Raw genomic sequence first — 18,730 nt, 5'->3', positions numbered from 1 at the left:
TAACAAAGCAGCATACAAATAAGCTAAACAATTCAATCAGAGAAAAGCCCACACTTGTAAGTAAAATACAGAAAGCAGTCTCCTTCCCCACATTGTCTTACGTTGATACTCTCCAGTCTTAAAACCTGTGTCATATAGGTACATAGTTATTTCTTTTTTTTTTAAGATTTATTTATTTATTTTATGTATATGAGTACACTGTCACTGTCTTTAGACACACCAGAAGAGGGCATCAGATCCCATTACAGATGGTTGTGAGTCATCATGTGGTTGCTGGGAATTGACTCAGGACCCCTGCAAGAGCAGTCAGCACTCTTAACCACTGAGCCATCTGTCCAGCCCAGTTATTTCACTTAAATGGGGCATTACTAACTTTATTTTTAATGTAGTCAACAGGAATCACATTCTTTAATAATATATCTCCTGATTAGTTTTTGTCAACTTGCCAGAGTTGTCTGGTAAGAGGAACCTTTAAGGAGAAAATACTTTAATCTGATTGCCGGTAGGCAAGTCTATTGGCCATTTTCTAGATTAACTATTTATGGGGAGGGCCAAGCTCAGAGAGCTTGTTTAAGAAAGCAGGCCAAGGGGTTGGGGATTTAGCTCAGTGGTAGAGCGCTTGCCTAGGAAGCGCAAGGCCCTGGGTTCGGTCCCCAGCTCCAGAAAAAAAGAAATAAGAAAAAAAAAAAAAAAAAAAAGAAAGCAGGCCAAGTGGCACAGCCATATCCACCAAAAACGACCAAGTCATGAAGCCAGCACAGTTGTGACAGCCCAGCAGCACTGAGCTGAATGCTGCCATCGCTGTCACTCTGTCTCTCACTTCGGGTTCTGGTCTCTGGCTGCTGCATTCCTAGGGACTTTCTGCATTATCGTTCATTTTATGTATTTTCCCAAGAAAGTTATGTCTGAGTCTTTCTAGGAAAGTCCTAAACTTACTATCCCTTCTGCTTTTAGGGAAATAACTTCATCTGGCCCTATTTGGAAGTCTTCCTTATGCCCCAGAGATCATGATAAGTACAAAAATGCTTGAAATTTCTTTGAGGCTATAACTCTAAAAATCTTGGGATATCCACCCTCAAGAAAACCCAAACAGTGTAAGTGGGGTAGGATAAACAGAGACAACTGACAAAACCTGGCTGGCTGGAGGATACGTTACAGATTCAAGGCCTTCTTTTATAATATGCTTAGAGCACTCTGAAAATGTAGTTTAAAGTCAGGGGATCATACAGGGTATAGCCCTGGAGGAGCGGAACTCAGTAACTAAGATGGGTTGACTGAAATAACTTCCTACTTTACAGTGTAGATGTTAAATAATGTAGAAAAGGAGTTAGGTGTTAATGTTTGTTACTCCTAAAAAGCAGATAGTTTCTGCTTGCCTGGAGTGCTTTCAAACTGCAAACACTGCCAGCCTAAAAGCAGGCTGTCATACAATAACTGTGCTTCTTTGGAGGAGAGAGCCTTTAGATTCTCTGAACTGGAGTTAAAGGGCTGATAATAATAAAATCTGTTCTGTTTGTACTTTCTAATTGTGACTGAACCCAGATATGTAATGAAAAATCAGACATATGTCCAGAGACAAAATGATATAATCCATACTTCTTGGATAATCATGAGTCTGTCTGTGCTCTGTGTAATCTGTATAAATAAAGAAGCAACCTGAATGCTAGTCAGTCAGAACGTCAAGTTAATCAGGCCGATTAACTCCTCCCTCACCAACTCCTTATCTCCTCTCAGCAATCTGTCAACTGTTGGGGCTGTCCCCCCAAACCCCCAGACATCCCCCACCTCCCTAACTTTTGGCAGTTGAGCAAGCTCCAAGGAGCAAGCCAGAAAGCACTGAGTGTCACTCCATCATTTCTGCTTCAATTTCGTGCTCTAGGTTCCTGCACTGACTTCCTTAAGTGATAGGGTGTGACCTGAGTTATAAGATTAAAATAAGCCATTTTGACCTAAGTTGCTTTTGGTCATTGTGTTTTCACAACAATAGAAGACAATATAAAACAGCATCCATATGTGCATCAAAACAATATTCTGTGTAAGACTTAACATCAGTACAGAGAGACTTAAACTTTTGCTATTTATCTTAGTTACAGTTTCCCTTGCTACGATACAACACCCACTGTGACCAAAATCAACTTGAAAAGAGCTTACTTCATCTTAAAGTGAGAAGTCCACCATTCTGGGATGTCAGGGCAGGAACTCAGATGCAGAACTAAAGCAGAAGCCATGAAGGCTTGCCAAGATCCTGGTCTGCTCCCTATGCCCTGTTTAGCTTCCGTTCTTAAAAAAACAAGACCACCATCCCCGAGTGGGCACAACCCACAGTGAGCTGGGCCCACTCACATCAATCGTCAAGAAAATGCACTACAGACTTGTCCACAGATGCTAGCAAGGTCACATTGCCAACTGAGGTTCTGTCTTCCCAAATGACTCCAGTTTGTGTCAAGTTGACATTAAATTCACCAGCACCATGATCAAAAGCAACTTGGGAAGGAAAGGTTTTATTGTTATTTTAAAGATGTATTTTAATTATAACTGTTCTCCCTCCAACATACCCTTCCCTCTTACTCTCTTTCAAATTTATGGTCTGTATTTTCATCAATTGTTATTGCATGTATGTACACACACACACACACACACACACACACACACACACACACCGTTAACTCCCTGTGTGTATGTTTTCAAGGCTGAATGTTTTTCTCTGGGGAGGGCTGCCCCTTCTGCTTCTGCTTCTAGATTTACTTAGTAGCCAGCCTGTAGTTCTTTCTGTAGGACTAGGATCGCATGGGCTCTCCCCCATCCAAGTTAGCATGTTCACTGATGTCCTCCTTGTTCAGCTCCCACATCTGGTGGTCATGTTGGTGAGACTTTATGGATAGTTTCCGACATAACTAGGAGACACATCTCACAGAAGTCCCTAATCCTGTCTCTTACAATCTTTCTGGTCCTACTCCCAAGACCTTCGGTGTGGGAGTGTTTCTAGCTGTATCAATTGGGAATTGGCACTCCTATTTCTCCATGTCCACTCTCAAATCACTCATATCACATTATTCCCTTTACCATCCTCCACCTTCTTCTGTATCTGCCTCTTTCCCACTCCCACTGCCTTATGGCTTTATCAGACATCCTTATGGCTACTGTACCCTGATATCGCCTTCTCTATTGATCTCCAACATCACCCTCCCCCCTACTGCAACAATGTTCCTGTTTTACTTTCCTACTTTCTGTAGTAACTATAGGTCACACTATTCATATCTGAAGATTTAGAGCTAGCCTTTGAAGAGAGAGAGAATATGTGTGGCATTTGTCTTTCTGGGGTTACTTCACTCAAAGAAAAACTGTCACTGTGTATGTACCACGTTCCATTACCCGTTCCTCCTCAGTTGTACAATAGTCAGACAGTTTCCATTCTCGCTATTGTGACCAGACAAGCCATGAACATGGCTGAGGAAATGTCTGTGGACACAGGCCCACAAGTGGGATAAGTGGGTCATATGGTAGGTTTATTTGTAAATTTTGGGACCTCATTTCCACAGTGGCTACACCAGTTCACAGTCCTACCTACAGTGAATGAGGGTCCCTACAGCCTTGCATCCCCTTCAGTATTTGTTTGGATCATTGCTATCCTGACTGGGGTAAGCTGAAATCTCAAAGTTGTTTTGATTTTCATTCCTCTATTTACTAGGGACAATGAACGATTTCTGAGCTATTTCTTAGCTATTTTTTCCCTTCTTTGGAGAACTCTTTATTCAGGCTCCAGGCCTCTTTTTTAAATGGGCAATTTGGTTTTTGTTGTTGTTTTGACTTTTTTTAAAAAAGTTCTTTATACATTCTAGATACTAATCTTCTATCAGATGTACACCTAGCTAAGATTCTATTCCATTCTGTGCGCTTTCTCTTTACCCACTTCACTGTTTCTTTAGCTGTGCAGAAGCATTTTAGTTTCACGAAGTCACACTTGTTAACTGTTGGCCTTAGTTCTTGCACAAATGGAGTCCTATCCAGGATGCTTTCCTATATCTACTTATTTTATGTAGGAATATAAGAAACTGCCTATTTTTTCTTCTAGCAGTTTCAGTTTTCAGGCTTAGTGATTCATTTGGAGTTTATTTTTTTTAATTTTTTTTTCTTTTTTCTTTTTTTCGGAGTTGGGGACCGAACCATTTGGAGTTATTTTTTGTGCAAGGTGATAGATACGGGTCTAATTTCATTCTTCTGCATGTGGACAACCAGTTTTCCCAGTACCATAGTTTCAAAATGTTTTCATTTTTCTGTAATATATTGTTGGCATCTCTGTCAAATATTACGCAGCTGAAGTTATGAAGTTATGTTATAAAGTTAAGTTATAAAGCTATGCCTGCCATTTTGTTCCATTGGTGTACATGTCCTACACTGTTTTTACTTCTATGGCTCTGTAATACAACTTAAAACCTGGAATGGTAAAATCTCTCTAACATTGTTGGGGGTTGTTTTTGTTTGGATTTTTAATTTGGTTGCTCAAAATTGTTTTAGCTGTCTTGGGTCTTTGGTGGTTCCTATAAATATTTCTGCTAATAATGGGATGAGGCTTTTGATTGAGATCACAGTGAATCTGTAGGTAGCTTCTGGTAGAATGGTTATTTTTACAATGTTAATTCTGCCTTCCCATCTTCTAGTATCTTTATTCGTGTCTTCAGTGGCTTAAAAGTTTTCATTGTAGGGTTCCTTTACTTCCTTGTTTGGGTTTACCCCTAGATATTTTATTTTCTTTGAGGATACTATATTCATGATCTCCTTCTTAGTATGTTTGTTATTAGTGTACTGATAGAAAAGCTATGAAGGTTGATTGTGTACACTGCCATGTTGCTGAGAGTTTTCTGGTACAATTTTTGGGATCTCTAATTTATAGTATGTATCATTTGCAAATATAGGTAGTTTGACTTCTTTCCCTATTTGTATCCATTTAATTTCCTTCTCTTGCCTTATTGCTTACCTAGTATTTTGGGGATAGTACTGAAAAGGAGTGGACACAGTAGCCATCCCTGTGTTGTTCCTGACACTGTAGAATTGCCTCAAGCTTTTCTTCATTGAGGAAGATATTGGTTATAGTTTTTTCATATATAGCTTTTATTGTATTCTCTAGCCTTATATTCTCTAATAGTTATCATGAAGGCATATTGGATTTTATCAATCTTTGGAAAATGATTGTGTGCTTTTTGTCTTTTAGTCCATTTATGTGACATTATTTTAGCTTGCAAGTGCTGTACTATTTCTGTATTTCAGAGATAAAGCCAACTTGGTCACTGTTTTAGTTATAGTTTTACTGCTGTGAACAGACACCTTGACCAAGGCAGCTCTTATAAGGACAACATTTAATTGGGGCTGGCTTACAGGTTTAGAAGTTCAATGTATTATCATTAAGGCAGGAGCATGGTAACATCCAGGGAGACACGGTGCAGGAGGACCTGAGAGTTCTACATCTTCATCTGCAGGCTGCTAGCGAAAGACTGGCTTCCCAGGCAGCTAGGGTGAGGGTCTTAAAGTCCACACTCACAAGGCCACACCTCCCAATAGTGCCACTCCCTGGGCCAAGCATATACAAACCATCAGTCATGGTCTACACTCTTTATGATCTATCTCTACATCCTGTTTGCAATTATTTTATTATGTATTTTTACTTTATGTTCCTTAGGAATATTGGTCTACACTTTTCTTACTGTTGAATCTTTATGTGGTTGGGTATTAGAGTGATGCAAGCTTTGTAGAAGAAATCCAGGGATGCTCCTTATGTCCATTGTTTTAAACAGTTTAAAAAATAAACTATTGGGCTGGAGAGATGGTTCAGTGGTTAAGAGCACTGACTGCTCTTCCAGAGGTCCTGAGTTCAAATCCTAGCAACCACATGGTGACTCACAACCATCTGTAAATGAGATCTGATGCCCTCTTCTGGTGTGTCTGAAGACAGCTACAGTGTACTTATAGATAATGAATAAATAAATCTTTTTTTAAAAAGAAATAAACTCTAAGATGGAGACAATATTTGACAGTCTGGTAGAATTCTACTGTGAATTCATTTGGCCCTGGCCTTTCCCCCTCCCCTATTCCAAAATTAATTAATTAATTAATTAATTAAAATAAAATAAAACAGGTGGCTTATGCCTTTAATCCCAGTACTCAGGAGGCAGAGGCATGCAAATCTTTGAGAGTTTGAGGCCAGCCTGGTCTACAGAGTGAGTTCCAGGACAGTCAAAGCTATATAGAGAAACGCTGTCGGGAGATGGAGGGTGGGGGGCTGTCTGGGAAGCTTAATATTTCAATCTCTTCATTTGTTTCAGGTTGTTGACACCTTCTTGGTTTAATTTGGGTGATTTCAATAAATCTAGATCACCCTTTCATTTAGGTTCTCCGCTTCATGGAGTATAGGTTTTTTTAAATATTTCCATACAATATTCTGAATGTCTTTGGTGTCTATTATGTTTCCCTGTTCTTTTCTGACTCTGTTAATTCCAGTTTGTTCTTGTTTTTTCCAACTTTTTTACTTGTATCTCTAAGCCATTTATCATGCTCTTTCTGACTTTTTAATGTAGGTGCTTAGAGCTGCACACTTCCCTAATAGGACTGCTTCCACTATGTCATAGGTTTTTGTTTTGTGCTGCTTTCATTTAGTTCCAGAAAATGAACTCTAAGCTTCTGTTCCAGCAAGGTGCCTGCCTGCCGCCAGACTTTTCTGCTATGACAGTGATGGATTCTGTAACTGAAAACCAGAATAAACGGTTCCTTCTGTAAGTTTTAATCATAGCAAAAGGAAAGGAAAATACAAAAGCTTAATAAAATGCCACTGCGGATAACACATACCAACACATCCTTTTAACTACTAACTTACAGCACATTAGTAAGCATGAAGGTGCAGTGTATGTGTAGTATACTGATCAGGCATATGTACAGTAGACTTCAGGCATATGCCTAGGATCAGAAGACTTTCTCCTGAGAACTATCTCCATAAAGCCAACATTAATACCTTCCTAAGGGCAATACCCCCAATGAACCTGCAAACTCCCACTACCTCTTTACGATTCAACCACTTCCAAACCACATTAGGGACCAAATTCAAACCATAACACTTCCTAAAGAAATATGACATGGAGGAAAATAGGCATTTTCAATCAACCTTTCCCAAGTGCTCCACATGTTCAATATTGTTCCATGCAGTCATCATTTGTTGTTTTATACTGATAATCTAATGCTAGTTAGAATTATCCTTTCGTTTTTAGGAAACCTGTATGTACCTCCTAACCCCTCTATTCAGAATTTTAGTTTTTGTTTTAGTTTTATTTCATAAACTTGACTATAGTTTTTAAAAATTACATTAATTGAGGGAGGAGACAAGTAGCATAGGGTTAGTCCTTAACAGCTACATTCCTTGATGTGGCCAAATAATCTTTTCCTTGTGCTTCCTCTAGTGGCATGAAAGTGCACCCAACGGTCTTCTTGATAAACTTGAGTGCCTGCTTATTCTTGGAGATCTTGAGCAGCAACACAGGACAAAGACACACCTCTCTGACGGCTTCTCCCACAAAGGAGGTGTATTTGGTGTAGCTCTCAGGGCACTGGTTATGCTAGGCTTGCTGTTATCTCTGTCACCTTGTGGGACCTATTAAGGCCCATAGCCATGGATTTGATAAAACAATGGTGGCCTTGACAGGAAGGTTAGTCCAACACTTATATGCAGCAGTTGAGATGTGAAATTCTTAATTCCTACTAGGCATCATCTATTCATGATTAGTGTCATTTGTTATCTGCTATATAAGCTCTTTCCCAACTAAAGAGCTTACTTTCAAGTTTCTTTCTCGAATAAAGTCCATAACTTATGCTTTTGATCTTTTAGAAGAATTCCAAGTTACTTTCTGTCTAGTTAGGGTTTTACTGTGGTAAACTGACACTATGACCAACTATGTCTATAAAAGACAACATTTAATTGGGGCTGGTTTACAAGTTCAGAAGTTCAGTCCATTATCATCAAGGTGGGAATATGGCAGCATCTAGGCAGGCATGGTGCAGGAGGAGCTGAGAGTTCTACATCTTCATCTGAAGGCTGCTATTGGAAGACTGACTTCCAGGCAGTTATGATGAGGGTATTAAGCCCACATCCACAGGGACACACCTACTGCAACAAGGCCACACCTCTTAATACTGTCACTATTTATACTGCCACTGCTGTCACTTTCCTATTTCACAAGTTACATTTTCATAAATTTCAGCAACTACTGTTTTGAAAACATTTTGGTTTTTGCTTTTAAATGAGATATTTTACAGACACTACATTTTAAACTCTTTAAAATCTGATAATAAATTCATTATCACTTATTTGCTTTTGTGATCTTCGTGTGTGTGTGTGTGTGTGTGTGTGTGTGTGTGTGTGTGTCTATTGGTTTGAATGAAAATGACCTCCCCAGACTCATAGGGAGTGGCACTGTTGGAAGGTGTGGTCTTGTTAGAAGTGTGTCATACGGGATGGGCTTTTTGGTTTCAGAAGCCCAAACTAAGCCCAGTGGCACTCTCTCTTCCTGCTGCCTGCCTATTGGGATGAAGAACTCTTAGCTACTTACCTCTCCAGTACCATGACCACCTGCGTAATGACAGGCTTAATGGACTAAAGCTTTGAATTGAAAGCCAGCTTTAGTTAAATGTTTTCCTTTTGAAGATTTGCTGTGGTCATGGTGTCTCTTCATGGTAATGAAATGAAGTCCAATTGTTATATAACCCTCCTAAAATTTGAAATTGGAAGTACTATTATCTAGCACCTTAGAATGTGATTGACTGTATTTAGAGACAGGGCCTCTAAAAAGGGCAATTAAATAAATAAGATGATGGATGGAAGTCTTATAAAAGCAGCAAGCCATTCTGCTTATAGGTGTTTGTCAAACTAATACAGAGGACAAATTTCATCATGCACAATAGAAAGGAATTAAGAAAATCAACACAGATTTTGATCAAAATGCCATGAGAAAGTCAATCACATCTCAATGAAGAATTTAATTTAACCATATTGTATTCTTCTAAGTAGCATATTAAAAAAAATAAGAGGATTATCTTACTTTTATTATCATCAAAAAACTCACCATGGCCAAGGCTTATAAAGAAAGCATTTGGGAAAGATGGGCTCACAGTTCCAGAGGGTTAGAGACCCTATCCATGAGGAGCATAGCAGCAAGCAGACATGACACTGGAGCAGTAGTTGAGAGCTCACATCCTGAGACAACAACCATGAAGTATAGAGCCCATGCCCACTGGCACACCTTCTCCAACAAGGCCACAGCTCCTAATCTTTCCCAAACAGTTCCACTAAATGAAGTCCAAGCAATCAAATATAGGAGCCTATAGAGCCATTTTCATTTAAGCCACCACAGGTGTTAAGAGTTTTGTCTCAGAATAGGGAGTTAACACCTTAAAGTGAAAGGTTACTCTAATCAATGACACCAGAAAGCAAGCAGGCATTGCTATATTAATAATGTACAAAACAGACTTTAAACGAAATTAGTCAGAAGATGAAAGGCATTTCATTCTGATCAAGAGAACTACTACCCAAGGCTTGCAATGCTGGGCTGGAGAGATGGTTCAGTGGTTAAGAGCACTGACTGCTCTTCCAGAGGTCCTGTGTTCAAATCCCAGCAACCACATGATGGCTCACAACCATCTCTAATGAGATCTGATGCCCTCTTCTGGTGAGTCTGAAGACAGCTATAGTGTACCCACATATAATAAATAAGTAAATCTCGGGAAAAAAAAAAAAGACTCGCAATGCTAAACACTTATGCACCAAACTTGGTGCATAGTTTGGTGCATACAGTCTCATAGAGCATACTACTGAAATTAAAGACAAGATTAAAATCAGCTCTCTGATAGTAAATGACTTCAACACTGCACTTCCTTTCTCCAAAAGCAGGTCATTTGGATAAAAACAAAAAAACAAAGGGCAAACAAAGCTACACCTAGAAACATAATAAAATGATATCACACATCACATGGACTTAACCGGTCTACAGACTTCCATTCAGATGCTGAAGTACAGTCTACTCAGCAGCCCATGGGAACTTTTCCAAAAGAGGAACTTTTCCAAAAGAGACTACATTCTGAGACAAAAAACAAATCTTAAGAAACTGAGAAAAGGGCTGGAGAGATGGCTCAGCCATTAAAAGCTAGGCTCACAATCAAATGTATAGGAAACTGAGAAAAACTGATGTACTTCTTGTATCCTATCTGACTGTATTAGTCTGGGTTAACAGAACTAATAATTTATATATATGTATGTGTATGGAATTTATTAGGTCAACAATGACTGTTAAGAAATGGAAAGGACAAGAACCCTATCGCTGTTAAATTCACAGGCCTGGATGACTCAGCAGTCGTATCCTCTGGCACTGAAGTCTTTGAAGGATTCCTGGAAAGCAGGTGGATCTTCAGTCTATACTGGAATTCTGAAGTATGTTCTAATACCAGCAAAAGAATGCCTCAATGACAGGATAAATGAACTTGCCAGCAAGAGTGAGAGCAAGCAGGCAAAAGGCAAAGTTTCTTTCTTCCATGCCCTTTCATGTGGGCTGGCCCATACTTAGGGTCTTCTTTAGCCTTAGTCTTCTTGTTTGAAATAATCTATTAAGAAAATCCCCCACGGGCATGCCTAACATCTGTGATCAAGTTGATTTCAGACGTAGGCAAGTTAACAGCCAATATTATCCTTAATAGAGACTATAGCACAATAAAAAATAAAAACAGGAAACATCTCTTAATAAGTACACAAACTCCTAGAGATTAAGCAACCCATTAATAAATGATGAATGGGTCAAAGAAGAACTTAAGGAAAAAGGGAAATTTGAAAACAAGTGCCCCCCAAACCTCTGGAAACATTAAATGCAGTCCAAATAGGGAAATTTATGCCTCTATTGATTGCATTAAAAGACCAGAAAGAGTGCAGACAAGGGACTTAATGATGAAACTCAAGAATTTGGAAAAAACATGAACAAACCAAGGCTAGTAGACAGAAAGTAATAATTAAAACCAAAGTAGAAATTAATGAAACAGAAACAAATAATACAACACAAAGAATGAACCTAAGAGTTGGTTCTATGAAAAGATAAATAACATCAACACTCTATTGTCCAACTAACCCAAACAGAGTCCCAAATCAACAGAATCAGAGATGAGCAAAGAAACACTGTGATACCACAAAAGAAATCCAGAGTATTAGAAGGGGTTACCTTTAAAACCGGCATTCCTTTAATCTAGAAAACCTAAAAGAAATGGAAGGATTTCTAAATTGAGCCAAACCACCCAAATTAAACCGTCGTGAACAAATGAGACAAAGCGGTAAAACAAGCAAACAACAAAAACAAACAACAAAAGCCAAACACTAGTCTAGATGGATTCTACCAGACTTTTAAAGATCTAGAGCAAATCCTTCTTAAAGTATTAAAAACAAACAAATAAATGAAGAATGAAAAAAAAGAGAAGCACTTCTAAATCAATAATAAAACCAGTATCACTCTAATAACAAAGAAAGAAAACTACAGGCCAATATTCCCGATAAACATCAATTCAGAAATCATGACTAAAATACCACCAAACCAAAGACAAGCATACAAAACAAAACCAAACAAGCCCCAAAACCCAAAACCCAAAACCCAAAAGCAAACAAAAAACAGGAAACAAAGAAAACTGTCCAACAGGACCAACCTGGCTTTATCTAGGAGATACAGAGGTAGTTTAACACATTCCAGACAATAATTTAATAGATAAAATAATGAACCTAAAGATGAAAATCACATGATCATCTCAATAGATATAGAAAGGGCTTTGACAAAAATCCAACATGCCTTCATGATCAAAGTGCTAGAGAGAGACTGGAGGAAGGGAACATAGCATAATAAAGTCTATAGTAACAAACCCATAGCCAAAATTTATCCTAAATGGAGGGGGGGAATCAGAGGAATCATACTGAAATCAGTAATTATACAGTGCTGTCTACCATCCCCACTCCCTTTCAATATATTCCTTAAAATACCAGTAAGAACAATAAAGCAAGAGAAAGAAATTATCCCTATCTGCAGATGATACATAAAAGACAAAAATTACTCCAGATTTTTTAGCAAAGTGACAGGATATAGAATCAACTTAAAGAAATTAATCACCTGTCTATATGGTAACAATAAATACAATATGAAAGCATAGACACATTCCCATTCACAATAGCCTAGAAGAAAATATATCTAAGAAGTTATAACCAGGGAGGTAAAATAGATTTATACAGCAAAAGCTTTAAACTTTTAAAGAGACTGAAGACACTAAAAAATAGAAAAAATGTCCATTATACAAAAAAGTTTAGATTCTATGCAATCACAATCAAAATCCTATCTTGTTTTTCACATAAATAGAAAAAATTTCTAAAATCTATACAGAATCATACAATATCCTAGATAGCCAAAACGACTGCAAAATTTCTAGAGGGATTATCATTCTAGATTATAAGATATAGAGCCTGAGTAAGGTAATGACACAAAAAAGAGACATATAGACCAATGGGACAAAGAAAATACAGACATGAGGACACGTTCTAATATTTGACAAAGATGCCAAAAATATACAGTGAAGAAAAGATAACATCTTTAAGAAATAGTGCTGAGAAAACTGGAAGTCCACATGTAGAAAAACCAAAATGAGGACCCTATCTATCTATCTATCTATCTATCTATCTATCTATCTATCTATCTATCTATCACCTTGTATAAAAACTAGCTGCAAATGGATCAAAGACCTAAATGTAAAATCTGAAACACTAAAATTGCTAGAAGAAAAACATGGACAGTTCCCTACAGGATATAGGTAGAGAAAATGAGTTTCTAAATAGGACTCCATTTGTCTAAAAATTAAGACCAACAATTGACAAATGGGATCTCATAGAACAAAAAGCTTCCGCAGAACAATCAAATGAAGAGAAAACCCATAGTATGAGAGTCTTGCCAGCTATACAGTTGCAGAAGGCTTAATATTCAAGGGTCAAAAAAGACTCATTCAAATAATGGATGATAAATCTGGACAGTTCTCAAAAGAATAAGTCAAAATAGCTAAGAAATGTTTCTAGACTCTTCTTTGTTCTTGAATAAAAAAGAACTAAACTTCAGATAGTAAGAACTGAATGGAGATGAAATCTGTTGGGCTGAAGAAAACAACAAACCTATCCTTTGAAAATTTGTAACATTAACAAGCAGAAGTGCCATGAAAGTATCATCACTAGGCAGAGTTTCAAAGGCCTCCCTTCTTCCCTCCATTACCCCTCTACTGTGTGCAAGAAAGCCTGTCTTGATTTTAAACTCTTTACTCTAAAGATTTACTGTATCCCTGATTCTTTTACTGTATCACGGTTTAAATGCACTTTGAAATCTCTTATGAGTATATCTGCTCTAAAGCTAGGTCACAATTCTTGATTGTTATGAAAGAAAATTTAATTATGTCATCTTTTCTCATTTTATTTACAAAAACTAGTTTTTATTATAAAAGTCCCAGTGTTATAAAAACTCAGGGACTGAAGAGATACCTCAGCAGTTAAGAGAACTTGTTGCTCTCGCAGAGGACCCAAGTTCAGTTCCCAGCATGCACATGGCAGTTCACAATGATTTGTATCACCAGTTCCAGAAGATCAGTTGCCCCTTCTGGCTTCCAAAGGAATTAAGAGGCATTTGGTACATATACATCCACACAGGCAAATATTCATAAAATAAAAATTAACTTAAAAACTAAATATCTCATTACCACGAACAATATGCATCACTGAAAATCTTTATAGAGACCTACTACAAGATCTCAGGAACAAAATGTCAAAACAAAACAAAACAAAACAAAAAAAACAAATAGAACACTTGATAATTTGGTCTTCAGGCACTGCCAACATCAAATGTTAATGCTGGGTTATGCAGAAATGACTGTCGAACAAAATCTATGCTAACCCAGCAATTCCCCTCCCCCTCCAAATAATTCCTACTGATTTAAATATTTAAAGGTCAAAATAATAATAAACTACAGGAGGGTTTCAAGTATATGGATATCCTCTAATATTCTCCTATATCTATTCCTACTTATAATATTTATACACTCACTTCTGAGGTAAGATGTAGCCATACAACCCATGGAAAATGAGAAATCACTCATCACCTCAGAAGATACGAGTAGTAACAAATGCGCGCACCTAAAAGTATGTTTACAAAGGGGCTGCAGAGATGGGTCAGAGGTGAGGAGCAAAGGCTGCTCTTTTAGAGGACATGCATGGCTTATAGCAACCACATGGTGTCTCACAATCATCTGTAACTCCAGTTTCTGGGGATCAGACACTCTCTTCTGACCAGCCCCAGGAAAAACACTCACATCATAAAAATAAAAAAATAAAAAAAATAATTCTGGGCATGGTGGTTTATCAGTCAAGGGAACTGAGGCAGGGGGAGTGCTATGAGTTTCAGGTAACTCAGGTAACATGGTGAATTCTTAGCCAGCTTGAAATACAGAGTAGGGCCTGTCTCACCCACCCCTCCACCCCCACAGGAGGCTAGCGAGGGCTTAGCGGTTAAGAGCTAAGAAGTCAATTCCCAGCAACCACATAGTGGGTCACAACCATCTGTAATGGGATCTGATGCCCTCTTCTGGTGTGTCTGGGAACAGCAACGGTCTACTCAGAAACATTAAAAAAAACAACCAACCAAAACCAAAAAACGTCCCTGTCTCCTAAAGTTCTGTTGCTCCTCTTCAGTTCAAAGCAGGCATTTTTTAAAAAATGAAACTCATATATCCCTGTCTTTCTAGATATTTATTTCTTCAATATTCTTTTCATACAAAATTTGAATTCATCTCTATTACCCACCTAAGGCCTGAGAACCTCATACCAAATTTGGGTCACAGTCACAAAACTACGAACACCCAAGTCATGGAGTAGTACAAGAAAAACCTGGTGCTCCTTCCTAACTTTAGATCTCCAACTACACACGGGATTTTCTTTTAATCTTATTTTTACGTTGTAATGTTCCGTGGGCCGCCGACTCACCACTAGCTTGCTGCCCTTCTGTCCACCGCAACTCCAGAGCCCGTCCGGACCTCAGCCGCCGGAAGGAAGCGACAGCCCACACGCCCGCCCGCACGTCCCCCGAGTGCCCTTGGGCTAAGCCGCGCCCGAGTGTAGGCTGCAGGGCCACTCAGCCCGGCTGAGTGTCGGGGACCAAAGCGGAGCGCCGGGCGGCCGGCCTCCTCTCGGCTGACACCTGCAGGCCTGCGACCGAGCCAGGCCTCGCGATCGCGGCCTCATCTTACCTGAGTTCCCACTACGACAATCTGAGGCAGCTGGATGATGTCGGCGCCCACGGTGTTGAAGACGTCCTGCAGCTTATTGATGACCGGGATCAGCGCCTCCATGACTCCGGAAACACTGGACCCCAACCCAGCAGACCACTGCAATGAATGGGGACGCAGCCCGCAGCCCGCTTGCTTCCTTTTCTCCTCCGCCCTCTCCTCGGGAGCACGCACCCATTGGGCTAGGCCGCCACCTCCCAGCCCGCTCCCGGCAGGCCACGCGCCACGCTGGAGGTGGGCGCGCAAAGGCTGTCGGGAGATGTAGTTCAGACTGAATGGAACGCGAAGGCCTATTCCAGAAGGTTTCGGGTATCCACCTGAACTGGTTGTAAACAGAAGCTGGGTCCGTGAATCTGAGTCTATTATAGTCAAAACGCTAGAGAACAGCTAGATGAATAATGATTCGGGAGTTAGGACACACTTATAAACCAACTATGGGAAACTTAGGCATGAGAATAACAAGATCTGCACTACATAGTGAAATCCTGTGTTTAAAAGAAAGGAATAGAGTCTATTGATTAACCAATATCATTTTCTTTTGATAAGCAATATGTTATGAAGAGCAATCAAGGAGACTTTAGGAAAATTTAAAGAATGTCTCAAGACATTTCCACTGCCCCAGCCTACCCTCCAAGAGAATTTATCTGGTCAAAGTTCCGAGAGTAAATGATGAGCCCTTACTCTTAAACTAGACATCCGTATCACACACACCAACCACAACTTAAGGTACAGTGCAGAAATGAAGGCAGAAAGAATTTAAGAAACTAAGAATTGGGGAAGCTGTCATCTACTTCTGAAGCTGCAATTGTAGCCATGAATACATAACGCTATATACCTGCACAAGATTGGACCCTCCAGCTATCTACCATAGAAACAGGAGGTGCCCATGAAGCTCCATCCTTTCTAAAGGAGCAGTAACTGTTCATGTTTGCTGGAGTTGGGAGTTAGCTTTTGCTATTGGTATAACCACAGGGTTCCAGAAAGGAAGGGGAAATATCAGACGGTAATGAGTGTATCAAAATAATCACAATATACTGGATTATGAGACTGTCAAGCATAAATAAATCAGTAACTCAGAGCCACAAACTCCCCAGTGCGAGAGGAATGAAAAGTCAAGACGAACTTGCCGCTATCCATCCATGATAGCCGCGAGTACTCACAGCCATGAAGTTGTGAATTGTATAACTGAAAGGGTTACTATTCACCTGCTACATACGCCACACAAGACAGGCTTTACTGTTTGGCAGACAGAGGGTGGCTGATTAATAATTTTTGAAAAACACATAAATGAAAGAATCTGAAGATCCCGAAGAGGTTTTTGGACATCTTGGCAAATGTTATGACCTTCCCTTTTTTTTATTTTAAAAACAAAGATTTCAGAATCCAAAGTCAGCGTATACATAACCTCAGACTGAGAAGGCAGAACCGAGAGTCAGCTCTGTTAATCTCCACAGTAAGCTCCACGCTAACCAGAGCTACGTAAGGTTTATCTCCAAGAAAAGAAGTGGATGTTTTAATTCCAAGTTAATTTATAATATTAGATATCAATAAATAAAACATTATCCACATGACCTCACAGCTCTCCGTTAAGATGGTGTTTTTTATTTTCTTTAAGAAAGACAGAAATTAGAGCAGTCCCTAATCTTTCCATCAAGGAAAATAGACAGAAGAGAGTAGGCTCATCTTAATGCTCAAGAAGATCAAAGTACCCTGGGCAAAAATGACGCATCTATACTTGACTTTCCTTTGCCTTGGCCTCTGTGTTAAGAGCTAAATTGGAAAAATTGGTATACACACATATTACCAAGGCCAACATGTCATAGATTGTGCGTGGTATATATTCCTAATTAAATTGTCTTTTCTCTGGTAATGGAACACATACAGCCTTATATATTATCATGTAGCTTTTTGAAAGAGAAAGGAGGATCCCACAAGCTGTACTTAGGAAAGTCTACCAGTACATTACTGCCAGGATTTCCCAGAGCAATCAGACACGAGATGAAAGCAACAGGAACACACACACACACACACACACACACACACACACACTAAAAGATAATCTGAAAGTAGACACAAGCCCCATTCCTAATTCAAGTTCAGGTACTATCTCTAAGTGATAACTGCTCACAAAAGAAAAAATTAGTTTTCTCCAATGGAGTCTCTTTTTCAGTGATGTTTTCTGAGCCTTAGTGAGGGGTGTGTGTGTATGAGTGTACGTACGCATGTATGCATATGTGTGTACATATGTGTGAGTGTGTATATGTGTATAAGGTGGTGAGGGTGGTAAAGCACCCCATTTAGAACTCAATGCTTAGGTTTTTATTCCCAACACTCTGGCCAATTTTAGCTTTTGCATTGGCTACTGACTGCTGTAAGTTTCTCTGGCCAATGTTAAAAGCAGTCCACATTTATGGGTGTCAACTTAAGTATGTAGAAGGAAATTTGACAAATTTAGTAAAACAACTATTGAAAGGAAAAAGTTTAAAATTGCCCCCTAGACAAAAGTAGAAGCCAAAAGCGGGCCCTGGAACTGCCTGCTCCAGAAACTAGCTGATCACAGAAAGAGTAATTGCACCAGCTGGTTCAGATAATAGCAGGATTAAACAATCACAAGAAGCAGGAGGTTCTTCCTTGTGATTCGGTATGGTTTTTCCTTTAAATACCCCTTTTCCCAACCATTTGTGGTTGAACTCCTCTACCCCTGCGTGGGATATGAGTCTCGACCCCAGTGCACTGGTTTCTGTCGTCCCTATCAATAAACCTTGTGTAATTGCATCAAGATCGGTCTCTTGTGAGTTCTTGGGGGGTCACGTCATCCCGAGACTTGAGTGAGGGTCTTCCCGCTCCGGGGGTCTTTCACTATGACTTCCTAGTAAAAATCTATGGCTTAGGAAGTCATAGTTGTTTTACTAAATTTGTCAAATTTCCTTCTACATACTTAAGTATAAGGCATAAAATTTCCTGCTATAGAATATTTAATCAGAAAGACATTAATTATGTCCTACTAGTTGTGCGATTATTGTATGACCTGGTACACCTTGCCTGGCAGTTTTGTAACATGCAGGGTTGAGGACTGGGTAAGATGCTTAATGTATTTTCTTGCCCAAAAGCCTATATAGGATCTCCAAGAAACATAAAAGCTGAACACCAGGGAATTTCCTGGACAGTTAAGGATTGTTTTTTTTTCTTGCAGTCAAAGTGTGCAGAGTTTCTGCCACAGCATCATGAGTAACCAAGGATAATGGCAACAGCCTGTGTTGTGGACACTTCTGGGGGATCCCCGACCAGTAATTTCTAGGAAGGCATCTAATGCTTATGCTGTGATTTTTAGTCAATAGCCCAAGTCATCTGGGAGTAGCACTGT

The 18,730-nt window shown here is 39.3% G+C and overlaps 1 protein-coding gene across 26 annotated transcripts in view; it reads right to left on the bottom strand.

Annotated features, from left to right (window-relative positions):
• Positions 1–15,565, bottom strand: part of Dnm1l (dynamin 1-like) — a 50,511-nt gene extending 34,946 nt beyond the window's left edge. For 15 of the 26 annotated variants that reach the window (NM_001437682.1, NM_001437684.1, NM_001437691.1 and 12 more), the window contains 1 exon segment: positions 15,328–15,563. In NM_001437682.1, the coding sequence (NP_001424611.1) occupies positions 15,328–15,429 (102 nt within the window). In that variant the 5' untranslated portion in view covers positions 15,430–15,563. 26 annotated transcript variants of the gene reach the window in all.
• Between the last annotated feature and the right edge of the window lie 3,165 nt (positions 15,566–18,730).

This window comes from Rattus norvegicus, chromosome 11, assembly GCF_021556685.1.
Source record: "Rattus norvegicus strain SHRSP/BbbUtx chromosome 11, alternate assembly SHRSP_T2T, whole genome shotgun sequence".
NCBI classification, from domain to species: domain Eukaryota; kingdom Metazoa; phylum Chordata; class Mammalia; order Rodentia; family Muridae; genus Rattus; species Rattus norvegicus.
The sequence above is the reverse complement of the archived record's forward strand: the minus strand, read 5'-3'. Positions and strand labels throughout refer to the sequence as shown.